The following is a 25,240-nucleotide window of genomic DNA, read 5'->3' on the forward strand; positions in this document are numbered from 1 at the left end:
CATCCCGAGTATTGTCTATTATATGTCTACAATAAATTTGAGTCCTGAATTATGATTATATCCTTCCAAGCCGTTCATAATTGAATGTGTTATATGTAAAAGCATTCGCTCCCTAAATGCTGTGCCCCTTGCGCGAGGCTTGCCTCAGTGACTTGTTGCTCATCCGGGTTACCGACTGCCGCTTCATTCAAGTCCTCAACCACGCAACCGCATCGTCTTTTCGCCCGGCAGATGTCGCGCGCGGCGTCGCTGTAAATCGTTTGCGCCGCTGGCAACGCGCTGTTTGGGCTGCGACCGTTGCCGCGTTGGATCGACATCGCGCTCAAAACCACTTTCCAGTTAGTGCGAGTTGAGCCATTGCCGAAGTCTCAGGTGCCCGTCGCGCGTGCTTTGTGTCCGCCAACAGTGATTCCGCGTGAGTGGGTGTGAGGTGCAGAGAAGCCCGTGCCTGAAATTCCGTGCCAACTGAAAGTGGGTGGCGAGGGTGGCGATTCCAGTACGCCCAGTGCAGATCGAAGTGTGAGTGCGTGTGTGTGGAATACCTCAATCTCAGCGGTTCTCAAACTGTCGCTGGGTGGATTTAATCGATTGCGTGCTGCAGGGATTTAAATTGATCAACGGACCCCGGCACGTGAAAGGTAAGGCCGAGATTTCCCGGCGTAATCCGGGGAGTTTTCTCCCAGAACCGGTATCTCTGGTGGGAAAATCCCACCCCGCTGCCCGCCTTGCGTGGGGCGCAGGTAAAAAAGCACACAAAGCCGCACCTGTTCTGTAAATAAATTTGTCATGTAATTCCTCTTGTGGATGAGCTCTTCAGGCATTCGCTGGGGTTTGGGGGTGGCTTGGGCTGAGGACTTTCCGCCATGCGAGGAGAAAAGAAGAGTGTATGTTGTGCAAACATCATCACTGGAATTCTCGTCGCACCTTTGCGCCACGTCTCGCCAGCGGATCAAGAATGTTCTCAGAGGTGCTTCGCTCCGGTGCAAGAGAATCGCTGGGGCCGAGCCGCGGTGTTGGTGTGGAGAAGTTCATATTTATTGTGTATGAAATGCGAAACCCAAACTCGTTTTCATCCAACAAATACTTGTTGATTTTGCCTTCTTTCGCACACTTTTGCGTCTGTGTGGCCGCCCAAGCGCCGCGAAATGCTGCGAACACGCGACTCATCCTCTGTCATATCTATGCAATTCTGCGCCTCGCCATCGAGAGTGGCTCAGAACCTTGTCTTCTTGTTTGTGTTCTAGAAAAAGACACACAATTTGAAAATAAAATTTGACTACATTTTATTCAGTATCTCAATTGCATAGCTTTTGAAATACTCTTCGGTAACAACATGATAATACATTATAAAGTATAATTTATTTATATTTAATTCATAAGGAATGTATCACATAGAATATTTATCTTTAACATTAGTATGGAAAGTCTATTTTACGAATTGACTTGAGCTTTTCCTTGCAAAAAGGACACACTTTTACACACGAGGCACAATTGTAGCACGTTAAGATGTGTCCACAAGGGATGAAAACTGTATTATATCGTTCGATGAAGCAAATTTTGCAGTATTTATCGTACAATAAACCAATTGATGATGATGTACGCTTTGTCTCAATCTTTGAAATCACATTATCAATAAAGACTTGTCCTTTGATAGATTTAACAAACTCACAGTATCGATAACTCTGAATATGCTTTTCCCATACGCAATGATTTTCTTTCCAATTCAGTATTGAAGTGCCACAGGTGAAACAAGAAACTCTGTCTTTCTCTCCTGTGTAGAAAAATCCTGCATCGCACAATTCCATAAAGCTTTTCTTGAAATCGTATGACCAATTTTGAAAGGTTTTCAACCGTTCGTCTTTATTCCAGTATTTTGGATGTTCGCATTGTGTCATTTTATTAGTAGGTTTTGGGGTAACATCAACAACTTCCAGTTTTTCCACTCCAAGTTTTTTTGTAAGGTTAACAAAAATGTGCCCTTTCATAGCTTTTACAAACTCACACTTGTATTCGGAATTTCTGCAATGTAATTTCCAAAGACATTCTCTTTCACTCAATGAAGATAGAGAACTTCCACAATGAAAACATGTGACTTTATCATTTTCTCCCGTATAGAAGAATCCTGATTCCGACAATTCTTCAGGGCTGCGTTTGAAATCTAAACACCAATTGTGGAAAGATTTCAAGCGATCTGACTTATTCCAATATTTAGGATATCTGTATATTATTGCTTTGTTCAGATCCTGATAAGTCGAATCATTCTCATCTCTGACAATTTTTCCCCCGTTCTTTAAAATCTCTTTGATGTTGTCTATAAAATGCTGTCCCTTTTTAGATATCAGAAATTCGCATTTATCGTTGTACTTGACATGATCTTTCCATGGGCAATCTTCTTCGTTCCAATTCCAAATGCCTTGTCCGCAACCAAAACACCTAACTAAATCCTTCTCTTCTATATCACCTGAGTAGAAAAATCCCGCTTCTGCTAATTCTTCAGGGCTTTTCTTGTAATTGAACGACCAGTTTTGAAACGACTTTAAGCGATCTGACTTATTCCAGTATTTGGGATGCTCTGCATTCATGGCTTCTTGTGTTATTGCACGATTGTCAATGGGTTTGTAAATTCACCTCGGTATATAAGGGTTTACTGATATTAGCTGTGAAAGTAAATGAACGCTTTTTATACACATTTCACTGTAAATCCAATATTTTATTAATCACTGTGTTCTAAAAGTTTATTCTTTAAAGTAAGTAGTATTACCTATTATATATAATGAATACTTCTTTTTGAATTTATTTTTTACCAATATTGTAATCTACATTGAACTGAACGAGTTGGAAGCTAATTCTCGACTGAAATAATATCAAGAAATATATATTATGTTATCTAATCTTAGGTAGAATACAGGAAAAGATAATACGCTATCAAATCTTGAGTTGTGTTCGGTAGAGGCAGGGTGATCGTGAATCACATTTCGAAAAATTAGTTGGCTAACCATATCAATAATCTGAATTAAAAAATAATTTTATTATTATTCTTTGACAAGAAATATTCAATAGTGTTGGTATTGCAAAGAAATTACTTTGTTCAATTTCGCTTTGCCTATTTTTTTTCTGTTCCAAATATCTAGAGACTTTGTTTTGATAACACTTCCATAGAGGTTGAGCTCATCATTTGTATTATGCAGATCGGCTTCTTACCCTCATTCTCTTCATCTGCTCAATGCAGTGCCCTTTAAGTCCCGGCAATCTCTGACCACTTTCACTTGTTGGGAGTGGCCGCTTGTTTCACGACCTCAGACATGGCGCCGCGAGTTTCCTCGACGGAATCGCGGCATTTTCGCACACAGCCAAGAGTCCGCAACCGGTGTGTTGCTGACGCGAAGGTTGCCTGAATCACTGAGTCCCCGCAGAATTAAATGGCTGTTGCAGCAACACACTTTTGCAGCGAACACGCAGCTTCTTTAATGGAACATCCATCAGCATTCATTATGAATTGATGCCGTAGCTGAAGTATTAATGGAGAATGATAATTTATGCAAAATGCCCGCCCGGGAAGGGTTCTAAACTCATTAGAAATTCACTTTAGTTTCCAACGAGCAACCTGTTGAACTGAATCTATCGGAATCTGCGAATATTCCATGAAAATTCATTACACTGATATTCATCGGAAAATAAGTGCTATCATTGAGACTGAAGGTAGCAATTAAAATGCATCTGCCACACGCTAAATATCTCCTCTGTGACCTCTAGGAGACTTCTGTGCATAAAATATTGATCGTCTTGCATTTACCATGGAGTTCTATCGATTGTCACATCATCATTTCAACTTATGACATTGTTCTTCAGAAATAACATGACACCGCTTCAGTGGAAAACCACCCGTTTGAAATAAACTTGCAGCAATGAGTAAAACTTCAGCGGATTGTTTTCACACCTCGCTCCACTTTAACATTGTGCAAGAAGACATAAAATAATAATAATAATACCAGTATTTTGTGTTAATAGAAACGCACTCGAGTTGACATAAAATGCAATGAATGTGGTAAAAATCTTTAGTAAAACGCCCCTAGTTTCTACTATAAATTACCACTAATGCACATTTAATGCTGTTGATGCTGTTCTTGTCTGTTCCTGCCACTCTGTGAAATGTTAATTAATTGCATAAGCAGAATTCCCTCCATTAGGGTGCTGACGAGGGTGAGTTTTGGTTAGTGGGTGAAAATTTGACCTATAAAGTGTTGGGAACTTTATACACTCTGGAATGTAGCGTGAATTCCATGGAGTAGGAATTATTATTTCCGATGAAAATGTCACTTTTACACCACATTCCGAGCCACTTAATGCTTGGCCATCATCATTAGTGTGGAGCGAAACGTGTAACTCGACAAATGAAGGGAAAAGTTTTGAATGAATGTTTTAAAAACATTTCGCTCGTCCTTCAAAACGTGCAGTTTGTCAATAATTTTCACATTATTGATTTCCCTATTTTGCTTACCAACAACACGATCCATTCCTAATGTCTTCGACAATTTCCTGGCAATTTCTTCTATCATTCAGCAGTGTTATCTTGAAAATTTCCCCCTGACGAGATTTATGACGATGGAGACACTCAAGGTTCTCTTTCTTGTGCTTCCATTCATAAACTTCTCCTCCGTCGAAGGCATGTTCGTGATACAATGACTGGCATTCGATTGAGTCTCCATGTGAATCATCTGGCGGACAGAAATAGCCACCGAATGCAGTGGAAATCACTCGAGGAAAAACATTCCTGATCTCATTGTTTAACGCCACCACGTGTCGATATCTCAATCTGCTCCTCTCCGCTGCCATGAGCGAAAACTTTCCCTCTTTTGAGACTTCCGCACGTCGACTTTTCGGTCACAGCAGAGCGGAAATTTAGGGCGATGCACCAGAATTTAAATGAGACTGCAGCACAAACCACGGAGCTTTCAAGCATGAAAATTAACTCTCCTCCAGCGGGAGTGAGAGAACATGAATCTTCACTCATTGCATCACACAGTAAATTTCACTGGACTTGCAATTCGCCAACAATAATCGCTTCACGAATTAATCTGAATGGAGAGAAATGGAGAAAAAAATCAGTTAGGTGGAATATTTTAGTTTTAATTGCAACCGACTTCGAGCAATTTAATCCCATCTAATTTTACGTCTTAATTGCTCTAATTAAGACTTTCCTAGCGCGCCTCTCTCCAAGCCGAAATGCAAATTCCGCCCATAAACTACACCCAACTTTGATAAAGCCAGAACCTCTCAAGAGAGCCGCAATAATGAGATGTGCGATAATTGATTTCCCGCATCGAAAGGTGTTGCTGATCGCAAGGTGAGATGGCGATTGAAATGTAAGACAAGAACCTCAGGTGAACCTTCTGGTTTTTTTCCACACCGAATTTTCAAGAGAGTCTCAGATAGTTCTTTATGCCACTGCCTTGTTTCACGGTTGAGTGATTTAGATAAATTATAGCGGTGTATTCAACACTTTTCGTGTGGCCAGTAAATTGCGAAATTGAAGATCATGCGGTTCGCTAAGCTAAAGTGAAAAGTGTGTATTTCTGAAAGTTCTTCTTCCGGTCGAAATTTCGCAGAGAAAATCTGTGAAATAGAGAAATTAAGAAATGTGGTATAAACACATTTTCAACTTTGCTTATAAGTAAACTAGGACTTTATGTCGAAATAGAAATGACTAAGAATTGTAGTTGTTTAATCTAAAACGCCTGTAATTTTCAGTCAAAGGGTTTTTCTTTCGCTTCATTCTGACCGTTAGAATTTTCTGTGATGGCAATGGATGTAAAAAAACAGGGCGGAAGATAAAGAAAAAGACTTTGTTCAATGAAAATTTTTATGAATAGACTTCATTTTCTCAAGAGTCATCAAAAGCAAGAGATGACTATCTTAAATTACTCAGCAAAACATTGCGAAAAAATACTCATTACTTGGCAAATTACCAATTATATGCAATTCCAATTGATATCTCTCGAAACACGTCTCAATTTCCTGCCTTTAGAGTGATCTCACGAGGTTGACAGTTCACGCTACTCCAGGGAGATCACTTAATCCGATGGGGTTTTATAGTGTTCTGGGAATGCACGCGACTTTTGTGATCTCCGCTGGTCGTTGCAAAACTCAGAAGGTGATATTCTACGCAGTTTTTGCACTTGACTCGATGTTGTGCAACATGTGGTGCTCTTAATTGCGGCGATTCTCTGAGTGTCTCATTAGTCATGAAGCGCGTAAAGGCAAAAAGGCAAAATCTGGATTTATTGGTGTTCACTTGCCAGAGATTTCTTCTGGCGGGAAAATGTTTCCCCAACTGTTCGGCATGGTGTGGAAAATAATGGAGCAACCTTGCGCGATTGTTTGTACATTTGAGCATTAGCGAAGTCGCGAGGGGACATGCGACATGTGGGCGGCGACAATGACTTTAATTAATTATTTATGAAGAAAACAAATGTGCCGGGAAAAGAATTCTGTGCACACATGAGACGACATGTAATGAAATTCGGTGGGAAACGCGCGCTGTGTGACACTCCAACATTGCCGAGTCGCCGAAATATCGATACACCTGCGCGGAAATTAATATAATTTTCGGTGGCATAAATTTCACATCCATCCAGGAAGATTGTGATTGATAAGGCGGCGTTTTTGGGGTGGGAGAGCGACAGAGTGCTGTTATCTGACACTATAATGTGTCCATTGAAATTCTCCTCCTTCCCAACTCAGCGACAGTGAATGGCAAGTTGATTCAATTAGCATCATAATTATTTGATCTCGTGGCGTCGCTACGTATTACTCCCAATACATGACAATCGTTAGTCATCAATTTTGATCATCATCTGCGCATAAATAGGACAAAGACTCTCTCTGTGTTTTTCCCGCAGAAACGCATTCCGACGATTCGGTGTTTGGCAATCTGACCCTCACATCCACTGGAGTTAACTTTTGTCCCCAAAAAGATGCGCTCAGTTCAATCATATTAGTCAAATTGGCCCCACGAGTACTCATGTGAACTTGCCCATCTGGCCAATTACGCGCGCATTGCGCAACTTGGCTGCATTTCGCTGCGACTTTCCGCGGCCAATTCCACAAACCGCTACCGAGTGACTTTTTTCGGGATGGCCAGGCTATATTTATGCAGGCGTTCACTCAATCAATATGACACGATGTGGGAGACCATCAAAGGACGACACAAATAGCAACTTGCAAGATTGATCCAAACTTATGTCTTCATTGAGTAGAGTTGAAATTTGATGCGAAGACTTTGGTAGATTGGAGAAAAAAAATAATAAACCTTATCCTCTACAACAGAATGAATTCGCATAATCAACAAAATCAATTTGCTCTTTTATTTATTAAAAGTAAAAAAAATACACAAAAATTTCTTGAAACATATCTTGTAACTGCAATATCTTCAACTCTGCAGTTACTAAGCACCTTTCCTGTAGACATTGCGACCCTCTTTTCCCTAGAATTGCTCTATGTAAAAGTTTGCCCCTTGTGAGCTTTGCCGGTGAATGCGACAAGCATAAAGTTGAGAGAATGTGTCATGAGACACCCACAAGACGAATGATTGTGTATGACAAGGCATTGGGGATGCTTTTAATTAATTCTCAGTGCGCAATTTTTGCCATTGTGTCATCTCTCGCAAGAGTGAAAACTTTTTGACAATCAATTGTTTGAATTCCATTAAGACGGAAACTTCTCCATTGTGGCTGAGACTTGGAACAAAGAGCGCGCACACCTCTTCACTAAACCACCCAAGGGGAAAAACATGACTATTTTCTCCTATGTAGGTCAAACTCACTCCCCCTGACACCTGACTTTTGTTTACAGTCATCAGGCGGAAGTCTATTTTTACGTGTCGGATAAAAGTGTCGTGAAAATGAGCTATTTAGAATTGTTCTCCTGCCCTTCTCGCCTTTTCCGACGGGCTGCGTCACAGCCGCAAGCACATGTTCCGTGCCCTAACGCGGGGATGAGTCAATGAGTGGGTGTAGTTTATTGCCCTAAATTCCACCCCGCCTTTGTCTCTCCTTGCGTGCTCCAGAGAGTCTCGCGGGAGATTATTAAATCGACCATTGAGGATTTAGAATTGGCCAAAAAGTAATCAGGTGATTACGTGACTCTTTTGCACTGCTTTGCTAAAATCATTGTGTGTCGAGCACTTTCACACATCTCCACTTCGTCACTGTGAATTTCTGCGTGCTAAAAATACGGGAAATATGTATTTCAAGCATACTTTAGTGGTGTCTTTCACGGTGAATTTCTCTCGCTAATTGTTCGCGAAGCGCCTGAAAAAATGCCAACAATTTTTCATGTCAGAGAATCAGAAGATTGCGAAGCAATTTTCCCAGAAGGATTTTCCTTGGCGACCTTCCTATTTAAAATTACACATGTTTTATTGACTTTTGAGAGTGAAATTTCCCATCTTCGCCCTCAGGCTTCGGATGGTTTTCCATCAGAGGTTGAAAAAGAGAAATGTTCGGATCAATTTTTATGATTTCCATTTATCCAAGGCTTCAAGTGTAATTTTTCACGATTGATTTCGTCAATATTGTTCATTTTATGTTCTCCCTCTAAAAGTAACACGATTGCACAATCAAAGGACAAGCTTTATGGTTAAATCCTCATCTGTTGTACCTCGTAAAGTGCGCCCAGATTGAAGTCCTTTGACTCTCTGGCCAACATCACCGTTTATACGAGTGACATTGATAGCTTTTTAGTGGATTTTCGCTTAATAGATTGTGACTGGCAACATAAATGTTTTGCAGGTGTGTTAGTTTATGATCCTCACAGCGTGGGCGGTTTATTGACTCATTCCACGCGATCTTTGCACAAACTCTGATGGATTTCCTTGGCCAAGATTCAGGATGATTTATCTACAGACGCACAGTAATGAGAAACCGTCAAAGTTAGAATTTTTACAGATTTTGGAATTTGAGAATGAAAAGTGAGAACTTTTGGAAGTCACTTCGTAAATGGGTTAAGAACTTTCGGCAGATATTAACAGACACATAAACGTTAAGCTATTTATAATGTGTTCTTATGCTTCTTTAGGTCACCTAATTTCGTGTCACATCAGCTCAAATGACGGGAATTTATCTACTGACCTTATTTCAAACATCCCCCGTAATCAGAACCTCTTTACACGGCGTTTTGTGGCGTGTTCCTATCGTTAGACAAAGAATGGCTCTATAAGCTGTGCATATTGAATTTCTACCCGCAAGACTAAATCTCTCCGGAGCTAATCGATTGGCGTGGAGGAGCAAAAAGTCTGCCGTTGGGAATCAGTGAAGCGATGCTGTCTGGCAGTGAGAAGGGCACGAGGGGCTGCCCAATGGAGCCTCCAGATCCAGCGAGTTTGTCGGGGAAAAAGAGGTGCACTCGGCAATTCTATCCGCAGTGATTAATCTGCGTTGAAATGCATGACGAACACTTAAAGCTCTCTGAATTCCTCTATTCTTGGGAGTCAATAAAAAATTTAATGTTAACCTCTGCGCTATTCGCGAGAATCTCTCACGTCTGCTGTCCCACTTTTCTGCCATTCGCTTTTTTCCACATGCACACCATTGTTTATCATCAGAAGCCACAGAAAAGTAATATAATTAAATACCTCTCAACATGACTATCAACAGACAATATGTGACTAGTTGTTGAGAGTGAAAAAAAGCCACTAACCGATGCTATTTATACCTAACAATTTCCGGCGAATCATTTTCCAACTGAGAATCTCCGCACGTCACCGAGGAATGCATCAACATTTGTTAATTCCGGTCCTCAGTTTAGGGAAAAGCTCCCAAACTTACTGTTGGAAGGTCACCTTCACTCTTTGAAAATTATCATTTGATGATTTTTTTAATTAGCAACTCTTACTTAACGTTCATTGTTGAGAATTTATTTAAATATTGTGCTAATTTTACTCCAATTTAGGAAAATTTCCAATATCACGATATATTGAAATGCTATTCAAAATGGAAAGTATATTGACAGTATTTGAATTATAAATGCTGGAAATGTCATTTATATTCTCATATCAATTTTTATCAAGGCTTCATTCATTTTAGTTTGAAGGTCTCTTTCCGTCACTTCTTCATTCTACAATCCCTGAAATGCCAATTCTCATTGTTGGTGAAATTTACATTTCTTTCTGCAGAGACACAAACATCTTAATTGCAAAAAAACGAACTTTCCCACTGAGCTCTTAACCATGCGAAATTCTCTGCCAAGAATTGCTTCTCACGCGCTCTCAATTCTCCAGCCAAAATGTTTTTTCATGCAAATGCGAATAAATCCCCTTTGTGCGAGAGAGTGAGAGAAATTGAAATTTAAATGGCTTCTTATGGATGTTTTGTGTTATTAACATAAATATTTTTAAAGCATGAACTCACCTTTTGCGTGAGGTGCCATCCAACCAAAAAATATTAACGCGAAAGCTCTCAAAATTGAAAGCTCAATTCATCGCTCAAAAATACTCTTTGCTCGTTGAACTTTTCTGTTGATGCGGTGAGAGTGGTTGAAATTGTTGAATAACCAGTTCTTGGCGGCACAAATCTTACGCAATCCGCATCGAAGCAGATCAAGAAGAAGCCTATGCGAAGATGATTCTATGCCATCAATTGAATCACGGCAATTCCAGTGTGTTTATCTGGACATGATTCCAAAATTTCTCCCTCTTGTGCCTCATTTTGCCATCCAAGAAACTCGAACCGTCTAATTAGCACTGCGATAAATATCACAGAGTTTCACTGCGTGCTCGACAATCCATTTTCTCTCCAATTTCCGAGCTAACTTCAGCAAGAAAGGCAGCAGTTCTTTGTCTGAGAAGTCCATTCCCGCCAAAATGTGAGAGTTGGAGCACGATTTTCGGCTGAAGATGACTCGAGAAGACATGAAGTTGAATTTCATTCGCTGCTTTGACATAGAAAACGAAGCAGAGAGTCATCCATGGGCTCAATATCTCGAATGCTCGCCCAGCAGTTCGTCTTTTGGAGCACCGTTAGCGGATGATTAATGAACAGAGTGACCAAGATTCTGTCAAATAGTGAAGTAGAAGTTAAAAACACAGAATAAACACTTGATAAATTGTTATCAAAGGGAGTTCATTCGACCTACACTTATATAGTTTTTTTTTTTAAGTTTCGAATATAATTTTTTTTTTAAACTTTGTGAATCAATGGAAAGTGGCATTATGAAAATTGTATTAAAATACAAACATTCGTATTTTGCATTATTATTTGTGCTGAAGACCATCAGAATGGATCAGAAACATCCCTGAAAATATAATTAATCATTCTATTCGCTTCTTGTTGATTGTTTATGAAATTCTTTTGAAGAATTTGAATATTTGCTCAGAGCAACACTTGAGTATATTCTTCGGAAAATTCCGGAAGAAAACACTTTTTATATTCTGCACTGTTCAAACAAGTTAAGATGGGCTGAAAATAACGAATATGTTCCAGTTGTATCTATAAGAATAACTTACTTGTTTGGCGCTCAATAACAAGTCTCGAAGACGTTCTATCTTATTGTCACGCTCTCTTCATCAATTGCACAAATGCCACGGGGTTTTCCTCTGTCTTACTGACTCGCCGTTTGTCAACTCTCTCGATGGCAGAAGGTCTCTTTTCCCTCACCTGTGCACACCTAAAATGTGCACTGTTGAGAAATGAGAGGTGACGAGAAGCCCAGTGGAAAATTTCTCTTCCTGTGTGTCTTCTTTTTCTGCACGTCCGCCGAGCTGCCGTGGAAACGTTTTCGGCCATAGAGACAGTCCGTATCACGATTGTTGCATGCCTCGGTGTTTAGTTTATTGATCTCTCTTTCAGGTGTGGCGTAAACCCTTTTAACCTACATAGCGAAGACACTGGGAAAGCGCGGGGAGAGGTGAGGAACGGGCAGGTAATTCGAATCGCTGGGAAGAGGAGAGGTTGAACTGTCTTGTGTACACTCACAACTCCCCCGAGATGGTTTCGTGTTGCACAGCGACGTGAATAAAATTATGAATTCCCCCAGATGGACTGGTAATGAAGTAAACAGATACATTTTTTTCAGCGTGCCTCGGATTGGGAGCACCACTGAAAGTGTACTTCTTCGGCGAAGGTGTGTGAGTGTTACGGAGGCAACACATCATGAGGCATACCTCTGCCGTGTGTGCTCGCGAAGAAAACCGGCGCGATTGGAAGGCGGGTCACTGACCCACTGGTCACTCTCGTGAGACTCTCAATGCATACGCGGTGCCCAAATAGTAAAATAATGGCTCAAGTGTCTCTGAGAGACGCCCAAACTTTGGTGGGCCGAGAGACAGAGTCGCACTCGGAGGTGCACTTCCTGATTCCCCGCGGCCCGCGATTGGGGATGATGGAACACAGTCAGAGAGATTGTCTTTCCGCACCACTAAATTCAGACAGGCAGAGATAATTGACGCAGTCATTGACCTATGGGAACTGGAGACAGGAATTCCACAGAGAACAATACGGATTTTAAATTTCAATAGAGAAAGAGAGAGCAAAGAGACTTTTTAGAGAGGTTTTTTGAATGAATCCCAAAGAAATATTGTTAGCAAAAACTGTTGATGAAAGTGATTTGCACAAAGTGATAACATTCTCCTATTGACAAAAGGAAGTTCAATGTTTAAAGACTTGAACAGTTTTCTCCGTGCTTTCTTATCATCACTGAAAAGGGATAGGAAAATAAACAAACATATGGTAAAATGCAATACTTAAGGGCGAATACTGCTAAATGTAGATATAAAACAGTGAAAATACCACATTTACAGTTTCAATTATAGGCTATAAATATAAATAAGATTGTCTCAGTGACAAACCTGCCTTTGAGACCAATGGTTAAATAAAATGAATGAACTTTTCTTAGCTCTTCTGAGAAACATTCTACATATTCTTGGCTATCAAGCTTCCTTTGCTAAGCAATTGATGACAATTTTCTTCAAATTGATTCCAACTTGTCAGTCTCTTTATTCAAGTGCAAACACGGAGTTTAATTGAGCGGCAAATTCACGCGATTTCCCATCACTCTCTTCTGAGCCGGCCACCCTTCGATTTGCCTGCAAATTCATTTTGATTGATTTGCCGACAGGAGTTTTCAGCATGTGTTCGATTCACAGCAATTTCTGCAGGACATGAGAATAGGATTTGCCCGTCAATCGATGTCATCCGGATGGCCTGGGAAATCTTCTCCCAATTCGGCAGGTGCTTCAGTTTGCCAGGGCGGAACTCAGCCCAACTACTCAACCCGAATAAACAAGCGTACGGAACTTGTGGAAAGTTCATTAAATATTCCATCTTGCTTCACGGTTGCTTAATTGAGGAGAGATAAGTTGATTGTTTTGCGGAATTGTCTGTGTTGATGGTCTTGATTGATTTAGCAGAAGAGCGCGGCTCATAAATTGCGGCCGAGAGAATATTCTATGTAAAATTCAATGTTCAGCGGAGCTCTAAATAAATTTTTGTGTCCAATCCATTGAAAATGCACACAATTTGAATAAGAAAGCACCGCTCTGACTTCCTCTCGCGGTGAAATCGCCCGAAAATCCCCCCCAAAACTCATCAATTTCAATCACGAGAAAACTCTATTGATAACATTTCGTTGGGAATATTTTCCGGAAGAATGGAAATTCTTGAATAAAGCGATCCTCGCGTGGGAAATTAATGGAATTGTGAGTGTTTATTTTCACATTGCTTTTTCAATGAAGGTGTCAATCAGCGAGAAGAATTTATCTGCATTTATCATAGTCAGAAGGACGGTGAATAATTATTTTCATTGAAGATTCGCCCTGACTCACACAAACAACGCCAGATGTTAATCCTTGTTTAATCAATTCACCCAAAGTTTAATCAATAAAACTCCTCGCAGAGCCGCTGTGCTTGCGGCAAACCGCACGTGGAGTTCTGAATTTTTAATAACTCCTTTTCTCACTTGTGAAAGGGAAGACGGCTCATTTTCCGGCCAGTTCCCTTGTCATATTATATCTCAGCGCTCTCAATTCCGCAAAGTTGGACATGTTTGCCGGGCGTGTCGGTCTTGGTGCAACTGTATTTCTAGACTTTCTTCACTTCTTTTGTTGTGAGATGGAATTTCAAACGAAATTTCTCCAAACATTTGAATCTGCGCAAAACGAACTCTGAAAAGCCACGTGTAAATACCTGTAGTCTTTAATAAATTGCAGGGCTGATGAGAATCAAAAGTTGGTTAAATACTTCAGTCGACAGAGTTGAAATCTCAACAAAATATAGATAAAGTGTGAAATTATTATCTGTAACACTCTCTTCTCTATTTCTTTGCAGATCAGAGGGGACAAGTGAGGGAAGCCGCGACGGAGTCATCTGGTTGAGACCCGCATTATGCCTGAATCATGGCCGGGAAACCAGCTCTGTACGCCGCCGGCGTAACTTGCCTGAGCTTCGTGAGCTTAGCCCTCGCGGCCACGGCCGTGGGCCTGCCTATTTGGGGCTACTTCGACAACCCCATCGGCGGCTGGGAGTCGGACCACGGCTACTTTGGCCCGTTTCAAGTGTGCAGGCAATTGACTTACGGCCGAGAGAAATGCGGCATAGACGTTTCGCGCTTCAGGCCTACCAGTAAGTCCACTATTGAGGTATAACGATGAGAGATCCATTGGCTAACCGGCGTTTTCCTTATTTTTGTAGAAGCCATCTACATAAGTGGCATTCTGGCCACTCTCTGCTGCATATTCCTTGCACTCTTCAGCATTTTCTCCATCATCCAGATCGCCATGATTTCATCGCGCGAGAAAGTCGTGATGAAGTATGGTGTTTTAGTCGTTTTTAAGCTCATCTTCTCAATACTGGCAGGTGAGACGAAAATGTTAAACGTGTGTCTGCAATGATCGCCCCTTAACAATCTCATTTGATCTTCTCTTAGCCATTCTGGCCATCGTGGCGGCGTCTCTCTTCGCAATAGAAACAGACCTAATGAGGACGGGCTTCATGATAACACGAGGAGTTTCTTTTTACCTTCAAGTGAGTAATTTTTATCTCCTTCATTTGTGCAAAGTACTAACGCCGTCTCTCTTGCACAGATCCTCACAATCATCCTCACTCTGGGTCTCCTGGGGATGGCGATCTACGACGTGCTGCAGTCCAGACGCGAAGGGGGCGATCCCACGTTCGTGGAACACCCACTGCCCGGCAGTGGCACCACGTTCAACAACCCAGGCTTCCGGGAGGGCCGCCGCACCGGCGGGATCTCCATGACGGACGCCTCGGGGAAGCCATACGGGTCGGGATCTCAGGGAAGTGCCACGAACGGGAGCATGCAATCGATGAACACCACCCTCACGAGCATGAGCAACGGCTCCACGGTGGACTCGGTGACGCGCTCCCCGCTGCGAAGCAGCCTGAAGAAGCCCAAGCCCAAAGACGGCCTGGGCATCCAGAATCCCGGCTTCTCGGGCTCCGGTCAGTCGCCAACAATGGGGCGCAACGGCAGCATGAAGAAGGTGCGCATCCAGACGCACAGCACGGAGGTGTAGGACCACTGATTTCCTGTGTCTTCCACTCGGCAGAGGAACGCTGAAGCGGGCTCTTCAGGAGACCTTGTACATAACACTTTACCCGTCATCTCGCGATGGAATAATTAATTAGTCGATTTATAGGTGGAATCTTTAGGAACTCGACCTGCAATCACCTGAGGTGTTACTTTTAGTCTAGAGACACGCGAGAGAATCTCTTCTTGAAGAAACCCAGAATCTCTTATGATTCCGTCCTTTCACAATGGAACTGAGTGACTATCCCTGAATCTCTCACCCCTAACTTTACTCCCTCCCACACATCCTCCCAGAGAGAAAGGAGAGAATGGTTAGAATCACAAATCATCACTGATAATCACTGAGAATTGAACAAAGAGTTTATTTCACAGTGAAGAGAAAAAAATACATTAGTTGAGGATGAAAAATGTATGATAAGGAAAATTCTACACAAATGGTAAATGACATAATGGATTGAAGTCTGTGATTTCATTAAGAATGAATGGAGAGTGAAGAGAAATAAAATAAGATAAATTCTGTACTATGTTATTTCCATGTCTTCAAATGTAATTGAAAGATGAGAAAAATACATTAAATGAGAGGAACCTCAATTTCATTTTTGGCTCAAATCAAAGGAAACAATTAAATTGCCTACTCTTTCGATGTGTTGCAATTATTAATCTTATCCTTAGTATTTCACGAATGTTCTGCAAAAGAAATCCTTTGATAATAATTGCTGGAAATTGTAAAATTCTTTTAGCTCACAATTCTGGAGAAGCGCAGTGAAGACTTTACATTTGGCATTTGCTGTTCAGAATCTTTGAAGAATGTGGAGAATTCTGGGCAATGTAGTGTTACGGAATGAAACTGATCAGTATGAGGTTGGTGGATAGCTTCGTGCTCTTCGTGTTATTCTAAACGCACGAATATGAAGTGAAAAGAAGCAATGACTCAATGATACTTGGAAGAGGTGCTTGCAGTTCTCGAAAAGAACGAAAACAGCTCTTGGAGTCCTGCTTGGCCTTGTGGTTGGCATACTTGAAAATTCTTCTTTATATGAGCCACTGACGCCAACAACTACCACTACCAGAAGTGGATTCCTCAAGAAGATCTATGTATGTAGCCAATCCGTATCATTGGAATCATCGGGCAGATTTTCCGGACATCGACAGCTCTTCAGTACGATATTGATCTTTTTCTGTCCCTGACAATGCTTGCTGACGAATTTGAGCATTTCATGAGAAATAGGTTTTTCCTCGGGCCCCTCAAAGTCGATTGTTGGCACAGTCTTAAGCATCAAATCGCCCAAATCCGCAAAGCTCAGATGTTTTGCGATGAACGGCGCCAAATGCTCCAAAGGAAAACTGAAAAAGCTCTTCTCCTCTTTTTCCATAATAATTGCACTTTATTTCGCTTTAACTTCTTGGAAAACCGTTTTTTTATGATAATCTCACGAAAAAAAACCTGCGATCTTGTGTGTCTTTTTTCTCCTTCGACGAAAACGGTGAAAACCAAACAAGAACCGACAAAAAATTCACTTGCGAAGACTTTGAAATATTTCCGCCAGAGGCGTTTTTGTCGCAATGCAAAAAAAACTGCAGTGGTAGTGGTGGACGTGGTGGACATAAAACGTGGAAAATCTTATAAAACGCCGGAAAACACCTACATTTTCCCACAAACGCCAGTTTCCCAGTGATCAGGTTAAGATGCCAGAGAAGGAAATGGAGAAATTATCAATTGGTGAGTGGAAATATGATGCAATGAGTGGAGAAACTCGAGTGAGAGTCTGACAACGGGCTTTATAACCTTTGATTGCTGTTTTTCTGCAAAACATCCCTAATTTTTTTTATCCGGTGGCTTTACAGGTGAGATTTACACGTCTGAGAAGCGTGGCAGCGATGAGACAGGCGATGGGAGTGAGGGCAGCCCGTTCAAGACCATCCTGAGGGCGATGAGGCACGCCGGACGGGAGCCTTTCCCTACAATTTACGTGGATGCCAAGGATGAGACGTCGGGAAGCTTCGAGCCAGCGGCCAAGTCTCAGCTGAAGAAGATCCAGAAGATTTGGGTGAGTGCAAATAATGGTGCATAACAAAGGATGATGTAATTTCGATCTGCATTGCATTTATGCAGGTGCGCGAGAGCCATAAGAGCGCAGAGAAGAACAAACGCGAGGAGGAAGACGCGAAGAAGCGGGAGCAGAACCTCGAGGAGGCTCGAAAGCTGAAGATTGAGCAGGATGCGTCGCTTCCTGAGGCGCAGAGAGTGAAAATTGTTGACGGACAAAATTTCCGGGAGCAGCGAGTGCGCATCTACGGATGGGTTCATCGACTCAGACGCCAGGGAAAAGGTCTCATGTTCATCACTCTGCGAGATGGCACGGGATTCCTGCAGTGTGTGCTCACAGATCTTCTCTGTCAGACCTATGAGGCTCTTGTTCTCTCCACTGAGTCTTCAGTGCAGCTTTTCGGCACCCTGAAGGCCGTGCCGGAGGGTAAAACTGCCCCTGGAGGCCATGAGTTGCATGTGGACTACTGGGAATTGGTGGGATTGGCTCCAGCTGGCGGGGCGGACACGATTCTCAATGAGGAAGCGCATCCAGATGTGCAGCTGGATAACAGGCACATCATGATTCGGGGCGAGAACACATCGAAGATCCTGAAGATGCGCTCAGTGATACTCCAGGCTTTCCGCAGTCACTATGCTGATCGTGGATACACGGAAGTGAACCCGCCAACGCTTGTGCAGACGCAAGTTGAGGGCGGAGCGACGCTCTTCAAGCTGGACTTCTTCGGTGAGCAGGCTTATCTCACGCAGAGCTCTCAGCTGTACTTAGAGACGTGCATGCCCTCGCTTGGGGACGTGTACTGCATCGCGCAGAGTTATCGGGCGGAGCAGAGCAGAACGCGCCGCCACTTGGCTGAGTACAGTCACATTGAGGGCGAGTGTCCTTTCATCACGTTCGACGATCTGCTGGACAGACTGGAGGATCTCGTCTGTGACGTGGTGGAGCGCGTGCTGAAGAGCCCCTACGGGCATCTGGTGGAGGAGCTCAACCCGGGCTTTGTGCCGCCCAAGAGGCCTTTCCGTAGGATGAACTACAGCGACGCCATCAAGTGGCTGCGCGAGAACAACGTGACGAAGGACGACGGGACGTTCTATGAGCACGGCGAGGACATCCCAGAAGCGCCTGAGCGCAAGATGACCGACGCCATCAACGAGCCCATCATGCTGTGTCGCTTCCCGGCTCAGATCAAGTCATTCTACATGTCGCGCTGTCCGGAAGACGCATCGCTGACTGAGAGTGTGGACGTTCTGCTGCCGAATGTGGGAGAAATTGTTGGCGGATCCATGAGGATTTCCAACTACGACGAACTTCTCGAGGGTGAGATTGTGGAAAGTTTCTTGATTTGAGTCTGTCTTGATCTGTGTTACTTTTTCCAGGCTACAAACGCGAGGGGATCGATCCGACGCCCTACTATTGGTACACGGATCAGCGCGTGTACGGCACTCAGCCGCATGGCGGATACGGATTGGGGCTGGAGAGGTTCATGTGCTGGATCCTCAACCGCTATCACATCCGCGAGGTGTGTCTCTATCCGAGATTCCTGGAGCGCTGCCGACCGTAGATCAACTTTCAGCGGTACTTGAATCGCATTTGCACACATTTGTCCTACAATATTCAAAATACTATGCATTCTCAATTATTTATACAAGATCCGTGACTTAACTCTTGATAAATTCTCTTCAATAGCTTCAATAAATCTGGGAATGAAAGAAACTCAAAGAATATTTTATGATTTGTAAAATTTATAAAACTCTGAAGTCGAACAATAATGCACCTCACTATCTGGATTTATTGGGAATCGCAGGCAATCACTACATTTAGTAGATTTAGTAAGAATTACCGAGAAAAGTGAAATTCTGCAAACACTCATGCAAATTACTTTGAAAAAATCCCGGTAGAGGTGCTAGTATCGAAGGCGGGATCAAATTGTCAAAGAAGCTTGAAAGTGAGGTTAGGCCAAAGGGAAAGCTCCAGTGATTTTCTCCAATTTTTCTTGATTTTCAAGCCTGGAAATTGATGGAATTAGTGACATGTCCAAGAAGCCGAACTTTTTGAGTATCTCCGCAAAGAATAAGACCAGGCAACCACAGTTGACGGCGTTTATCAAAAGAATTCCCAAAGGACAAGTGGAAGACAAGTAAGATACTTGTTTTATAGCAAGGATACGAGCTTTTGAGGATGTTTTGCGTGCGAATCTTACAGGCCTCCCATTGAATCCTCGAATCCTGATAAGAGCGGATTGGTTAGCAAGAGTGTGCTGAAAGAGAATTTGGATTTGCTGAATGCTTCGAAGGAGGCGAGCGATGAAGGCTCCCCGAGTCTCTTGAGCACGAAACCGAGGAAGAAGGTAATCTTATCGCATTGTTTTTCTTTTCTGGCTTAGCTGTTAATTCAGGATGTGCTTCAGTTTCAGCCGAAGGTGCCCAGAAGGATGGAATGTATAGAGATCAGCGACGACGACAGCTCAAGGAAGAGCACTCCGGTCAGGATCGAAAGTACACCTCCGGGAAGGGAGGATAGAGTCAGCAGGACCGACTTTGAATCCCTGTTGATCAAATATGGGGTGACTGATGCAAAAACAAAGACGACTCTCGAGAAAACTCCTCCCAAGATCGACATTTCCAAGTCATTGGAGAGACTTTCCGATGACTTAATGAGCAGTAATGAGAAATATGCGTCGGCAATGAAGAAAGTGCAGGAGAATCTGCAAAAAATACCAGCTGAAAGGGAGAGCGTGAAAAGAACTCTTCAGCTGGATAACTGTAAATCTCCGCCCAAGGATGACTTAGATATGCTCTGCATGGCTGCGACTCCTCCTGCCCTGTCTTTGGCGAAACCTCAGCTGAAGATGCAGTTTGACCCCACTTTAGACGACTTTGTCACGAGGACGAAAAATCGCAGAGAGCTCACGGAGGATGGAGTCATGAACAGGGATAAACTAAAAGATATTTACATTGAAACCATGGAAAGATACTGCAAAATCATGGACAGAATTCCATTACATCACTTCAAGACAATCGAAGGATTCCAGACAATCACGTTCGCCAAACTGAAAGCTCTCAGAAACAAGGTGGAAAGCAAGTTAAGAGAATGCGCCGTTCCTGCTCTTCAGAGTATTCAGGATGATGTCGACATGCAGCCAACGCCAAACGGCTCGGGATCTGTGTTAGAATCTCTCTATGGTGGAGCTGCAGAGTCTTCCGTAACGTCTGGTATAAAGAGAAAATTCACGCCGAAGACGAAGAGAAGCGATGTTTTGTCGATTATGGACGAACCTGTGAACAGTGATTTCTTAGGAGATGACGAGATCGACGAACTGATGGGACAAGTTGAGGAGGAGTCTCTGAAAGATCAAAGTCGGTTTTCGATGTACAATGACAAGAAAGTTAAGGATTTCGATCCTGTGTCGAAGACCAGCGGAACGCAGTGGATAGACAATGCCTTTACGGAGGTGGATGACGATGGGTGGCAGAAGTACTCAATTGAGGACTTCACAGAAGCGCCCAGTACCAGCAAATCGTTCATTCCGGCGGGCAAAGAGGGTTTCGTGAGTGCCAAGACGGTGAGGCAGCAAGAGACGGAGACGCAGTACATCATCGACAGCTGTCTGAGTCCCACGGAAGAGAAATTGGAGATTAAGTATGCCAATGTGATGGGAAACTTCCACGCTGGCGTGAGGAATGACGGAACGACTGGAGAATTCGACTCACAATCCTACAGTCATTCCAATGAGATGCAGAGAAAGTTCAGGGATGTTTTCGGGTTGCGTGAATACAGACCCAATCAGTTGCAAGTGATTAATGCGACGCTCCTGGGCATGGATTGTTTCGTCCTCATGCCCACAGGAGGTGGGAAGTCGCTCTGCTATCAGCTGCCCGCTGTTATGGCTGAAGGAGTGACAATAGTCATCAGCCCGCTAAAGTCTCTGATTCACGATCAATGCAACAAGCTCTCTTTCTTGGACATAAATGCCAAGCATATGTCGGGAAATATTTCCTGGCAAGAGACTCTCGCCATATTCAAGGATCTGGAGTGCAATCCGCCCAAGATTAAACTATTGTATGTTACACCTGAGAAGATCAGCGCTTCGGACCGCGTGAAGCAAATGCTAGACAAGCTGTACAGTCGTGGACACATTGCTCGATTTGTGATTGACGAAGCGCATTGTGTCTCTCAATGGGGGCACGACTTCAGGCCTGACTACAAGAGACTGAACCTGCTGCGACAGAGATATCCAAGCGTGCCGATGATCGCTCTCACCGCCACAGCCACGCCACGAGTGAGGATCGACATCCTGAAGCAATTGGAAATGTCAAAATGCAAGTGGTTCCTCTCCAGCTTCAACAGGCCGAATCTCAAGTACATTGTGATGCCCAAGAAAGGCACCTCGACGATTGGGGAGATCATCAATTTGATCAAGAGCAAGTACATGACGAAGAGCGGGATTGTATATTGTCTGTCGCGCAATGAGTGCGACACGATGGCTACTAAGCTGAAAGAGGCGGGCATCAAGGCGAAGAGCTACCACGCGGGCCTCAGTGATCTAACCAGGGAAAGCGTGCAGCAGGAGTGGGTCACGGAGTTCGTTAAAGTCGTGTGTGCCACTATCGCATTCGGGATGGGCATCGATAAGCCAGACGTTCGGTATGTGCTGCACTACTCGATGCCTAAGTCCATTGAGGGATACTACCAGGAGTCCGGAAGAGCGGGAAGAGACGGCGATTTGGCCACCTGCATTCTCTATTACAACTACAGCGACATGAGGCGGTACATGAACATGCTGGACAAGGATACAAGCATCGCATTCGACGTGAAGCAGGTGCACATTCAGAATCTCTACCGGATTGTCGCTTACTGCGAGAACATGACGGATTGCAGGCGTTCACTGCAGCTGAATTACTTCGCTGAGCACTTTACGCGCGAGCAGTGTCTGCAGAATCGCCAGAGCGCCTGCGATAACTGCCTGAAGATCGGAGAGTACGAGACCATTGATGCCACGAATATGGCCAAGGAGGTTGTGAGGTGCGTGAGAGATTTGTGCAGCGGAAGCAATCGGTTCACATTGTTGCATCTCGTGGAGGTGTTCAAGGGGAGCGAGAATAAGAAGATCAAGGACAACAATCATCACCAGAGCAGATACCACGGTTGCATGGCTGACTGGGATCGCAATGACATCAATCGACTGTTGCACAAAATGGTCCTGGAGAGTTACTTGAGGGAAGAGATTATCTTCTCGAACGACATTCCGCAAGCGTATGTTCGCATTGGACCGGTGATCCAGCAACTGATTGATAAGAAAGTGACGATAATGTTTGCGCGCAACAAGAAGAAGGAAGGCGCCAAGAAGGAGAAGCCCAAGCTCGAGGAAGTGTTTGTGTCTTCCCTTGAGGACTCGGAACTCGGCAAGGAGCTCCTGGATCTCGAGGAGAAGTGCTATAATGATCTGCTGGAGAAGCTGAAGATTCTTGCGGCGGAGCATCACGTGCCAATTGCCAGTCTGATCAACATGCAGACCATCAAGCAAATGTCCAAAGTGATGCCGGCCACAAAGGAGGAGATGATGCGACTGCCTCACATCACAGCGGCTAATTTCGAGAAGTTTGGAAAGCTGTTGCTAGAGATTACGCAAAATTACGCAGCTTTCAAGATTTGTGAGTATCGATTTGCAGTTGAGTGTGTTCAATGGAATTTCGCATAAATTAACAAATACCATTTTGCAGCCATCATGATCGACGCTAAGGAGCAGAGCCAGGACACCTTTGATGAGGAGGACGGTGAGACCAACTGGTCTGAGCTGGCGCTGGAGGGAAGACTAAGTGGACAGAAGAGGAAGAGATCCTGGGGAGGAGCTTCGAAGAAGCGCTTCCGGCGAACTGTTCGCAAGAAAGCATCGCCCAAAAAGAGGGCCACGAAGAAGAGATCGCCGAAAAAAGCGTCACCGAAGAAATTGGCCAGGACAGTGGCCACGGCGGGCAGAGGAGGCAAGACCAGCTCGGCACGTGCAGGACCATCGCGATGTGAGTGGCTTTAGGACCAATTTAAGTGACTTTGAAGACTAATTCGATGATGTTTTACAGCTCTTCAGCTCATGCCGCTACCAGGATCCAGTAGAAAGGGTTAGGGATTGAGTACCTTCGTTTAATAAATGCTTCTATAAATTAGTATTTGATACAATGCCCAGTTTTCCCAACGTAAAATTTATTGAACAGCAGTAACAAGCATTTTTACAGTCGACTTCCTACGGAATAATTGCAATGAGGTGCTCAATATTGTCACGTCTTAAGTCAGAAGTGCCATTTAGTCTCTAACAGTGCCCATGGACCACAACACTTGATCGCTGGATGAGATCTCCACCATGGGGGCGCCATTGTATGTGTTGCTGGTGCTGACGAGGGCGCCGAAGTTGATGGTTTGCTGTGTCATGTCCCACTTGAGACCCTTCGTTGTCAGCACGCACTTCCGCCCGACGGGAATCAGGGCGCACCAGAGCCTCTGCCGGAGCGTTTCTGGGGGGATGTCAATACAGTGGTGTCCGGGCGACAGAAGCCAGCTCAGGGAGTTGCTGGACAGAATGAAGATCCTTATGCGAGAGGCGAAGGCCTGAGCCTTGAAGAGCGTGTTGATATTCCCCATGATTTGGTCTATTCTGCCAGATGTTTCGGCTAAAACAATCACAGTGCTCACTTCGCGCATCATTAGACGGGGCACCAGCTGTCTCAGGGCCTTCGTGAAATCTGTCTCATCCTGATCTGGCGTCCGCACAATGTCACAGTTGAGACTCTCCATGTGCTGCAACGTTTCTGGATTGACGGAGTCGAAATCTCCTGTCACGATGTCCGGATTAAGGATCTCTCTTTTTGTGGACTGACTCTTCACAAACTGCATCCATCTGTCTGTGCCCCCATCAACTGTGTGTCGAATTTGAGCTGAAAGACACCAGGAAATCATCCACAAATCCCTTCAAAGGCAAACTTTATATCTCTCACCAGAATTCCAGAGTTCCACCACGAATTCCTCATCCAAATTAATGGGTCTATTGAGGATCATCACTGCGTAGAGTTCCTCCTTCAGTCGTGATGCCGTGAGGTAGTTTTCAGGTGTCCAGGTAGTACTTTTTACTCCGGATATGGTATTGTTGAGCTGCATTTTCTGCATCGTCCAACTTTTTTGCTGCACTTCTAACAATTTTGCCACACAATTTGTTCCCACGCGAAACAGCATGCACGCTGTCTGGCTTACTTTTCTGACTCACTGGTCATTCCGCAGCGGCGAAAGGTGCTTTATTGCCACAATCACGGTGGAATTGGGGGTAATTTGGGGCAAAAAGGTGAGATGCCAGAAAGCGTGTTTGTTGGACGCTCAGCTTGACAGCTGATACACTTTAGAGATTGGTCACGCACGCGGTGAGGGCGCTGTGAAGTCTCATTGAAGCATAACATTTTGTAGAAAATTTATTTTTTGCAGGAGGACAATTCATATGTTCTAAGAGTTTTTATGGAAAATTCGTTTTAATTGCTATTTGCTTCGCGCAAAACTCTGTAAGACTTCCAAAGATGTTGAATATGAGTTAAAATCGAGGTTGAAACATGCGTGAAACATATCATAAACACCGATGTTTCTGCACTTGACAGCCTCTTTGTTTCCGTGACGTC

General features: G+C 43.7%; 5 protein-coding genes across 5 annotated transcripts; 3 read left to right on the plus strand and 2 right to left on the minus strand.

The window, feature by feature from the left end:
• Positions 1–345: 345 nt before the first annotated feature.
• On the plus strand, positions 346–16,107 carry LOC132264663 (uncharacterized). Its single transcript, XM_059764939.1, has 5 exons — positions 346–638; positions 14,319–14,612; positions 14,682–14,846; positions 14,917–15,014; positions 15,074–16,107. Exons 2-5 carry the CDS (start codon positions 14,387–14,389, stop codon positions 15,524–15,526), a joined length of 942 nt encoding a protein of 313 aa, XP_059620922.1. The 5' UTR covers positions 346–638; positions 14,319–14,386; the 3' UTR covers positions 15,527–16,107.
• LOC132265564 (baculoviral IAP repeat-containing protein 2-like) lies at positions 1,327–2,845 on the minus strand. The gene is made up of 2 exons (XM_059766281.1): positions 2,762–2,845; positions 1,327–2,657 (listed from the first exon to the last, which is right to left on the minus strand). Exon 2 carries the CDS (start codon positions 2,580–2,582, stop codon positions 1,413–1,415), a length of 1,170 nt encoding a protein of 389 aa, XP_059622264.1. The 5' UTR covers positions 2,583–2,657; positions 2,762–2,845; the 3' UTR covers positions 1,327–1,412.
• Positions 16,108–17,084: 977 nt separating the features above from the next.
• On the plus strand, positions 17,085–19,312 carry LOC132257272 (asparagine--tRNA ligase, cytoplasmic). Its single transcript, XM_059754153.1, has 4 exons — positions 17,085–17,260; positions 17,386–17,588; positions 17,654–18,905; positions 18,965–19,312. Exons 1-4 carry the CDS (start codon positions 17,227–17,229, stop codon positions 19,147–19,149), a joined length of 1,674 nt encoding a protein of 557 aa, XP_059610136.1. The 5' UTR covers positions 17,085–17,226; the 3' UTR covers positions 19,150–19,312.
• Positions 19,313–19,542: 230 nt separating this feature from the next.
• Positions 19,543–23,767, plus strand: LOC132256570 (recQ-like DNA helicase Blm). Its single transcript, XM_059753068.1, has 5 exons — positions 19,543–19,725; positions 19,791–19,935; positions 19,996–23,239; positions 23,309–23,605; positions 23,666–23,767. The coding sequence occupies exons 1-5, from the start codon at positions 19,619–19,621 to the stop codon at positions 23,707–23,709; spliced, it is 3,837 nt and encodes a 1,278-aa protein (XP_059609051.1). The 5' UTR covers positions 19,543–19,618; the 3' UTR covers positions 23,710–23,767.
• Positions 23,768–23,884: 117 nt separating this feature from the next.
• On the minus strand, positions 23,885–24,928 carry LOC132256580 (thiamin pyrophosphokinase 1). Its single transcript, XM_059753079.1, has 2 exons — positions 24,575–24,928; positions 23,885–24,514 (listed from the first exon to the last, which is right to left on the minus strand). Exons 1-2 carry the CDS (start codon positions 24,807–24,809, stop codon positions 23,886–23,888), a joined length of 864 nt encoding a protein of 287 aa, XP_059609062.1. The 5' UTR covers positions 24,810–24,928; the 3' UTR covers position 23,885.
• Positions 24,929–25,240: the final 312 nt, after the last annotated feature.

The sequence above is a fragment of the Phlebotomus argentipes genome, unplaced genomic scaffold (assembly GCF_947086385.1).
Source record: "Phlebotomus argentipes unplaced genomic scaffold, Phlebotomus argentipes genome assembly contig_6, whole genome shotgun sequence".
NCBI lineage: Eukaryota > Metazoa > Arthropoda > Insecta > Diptera > Psychodidae > Phlebotomus > Phlebotomus argentipes.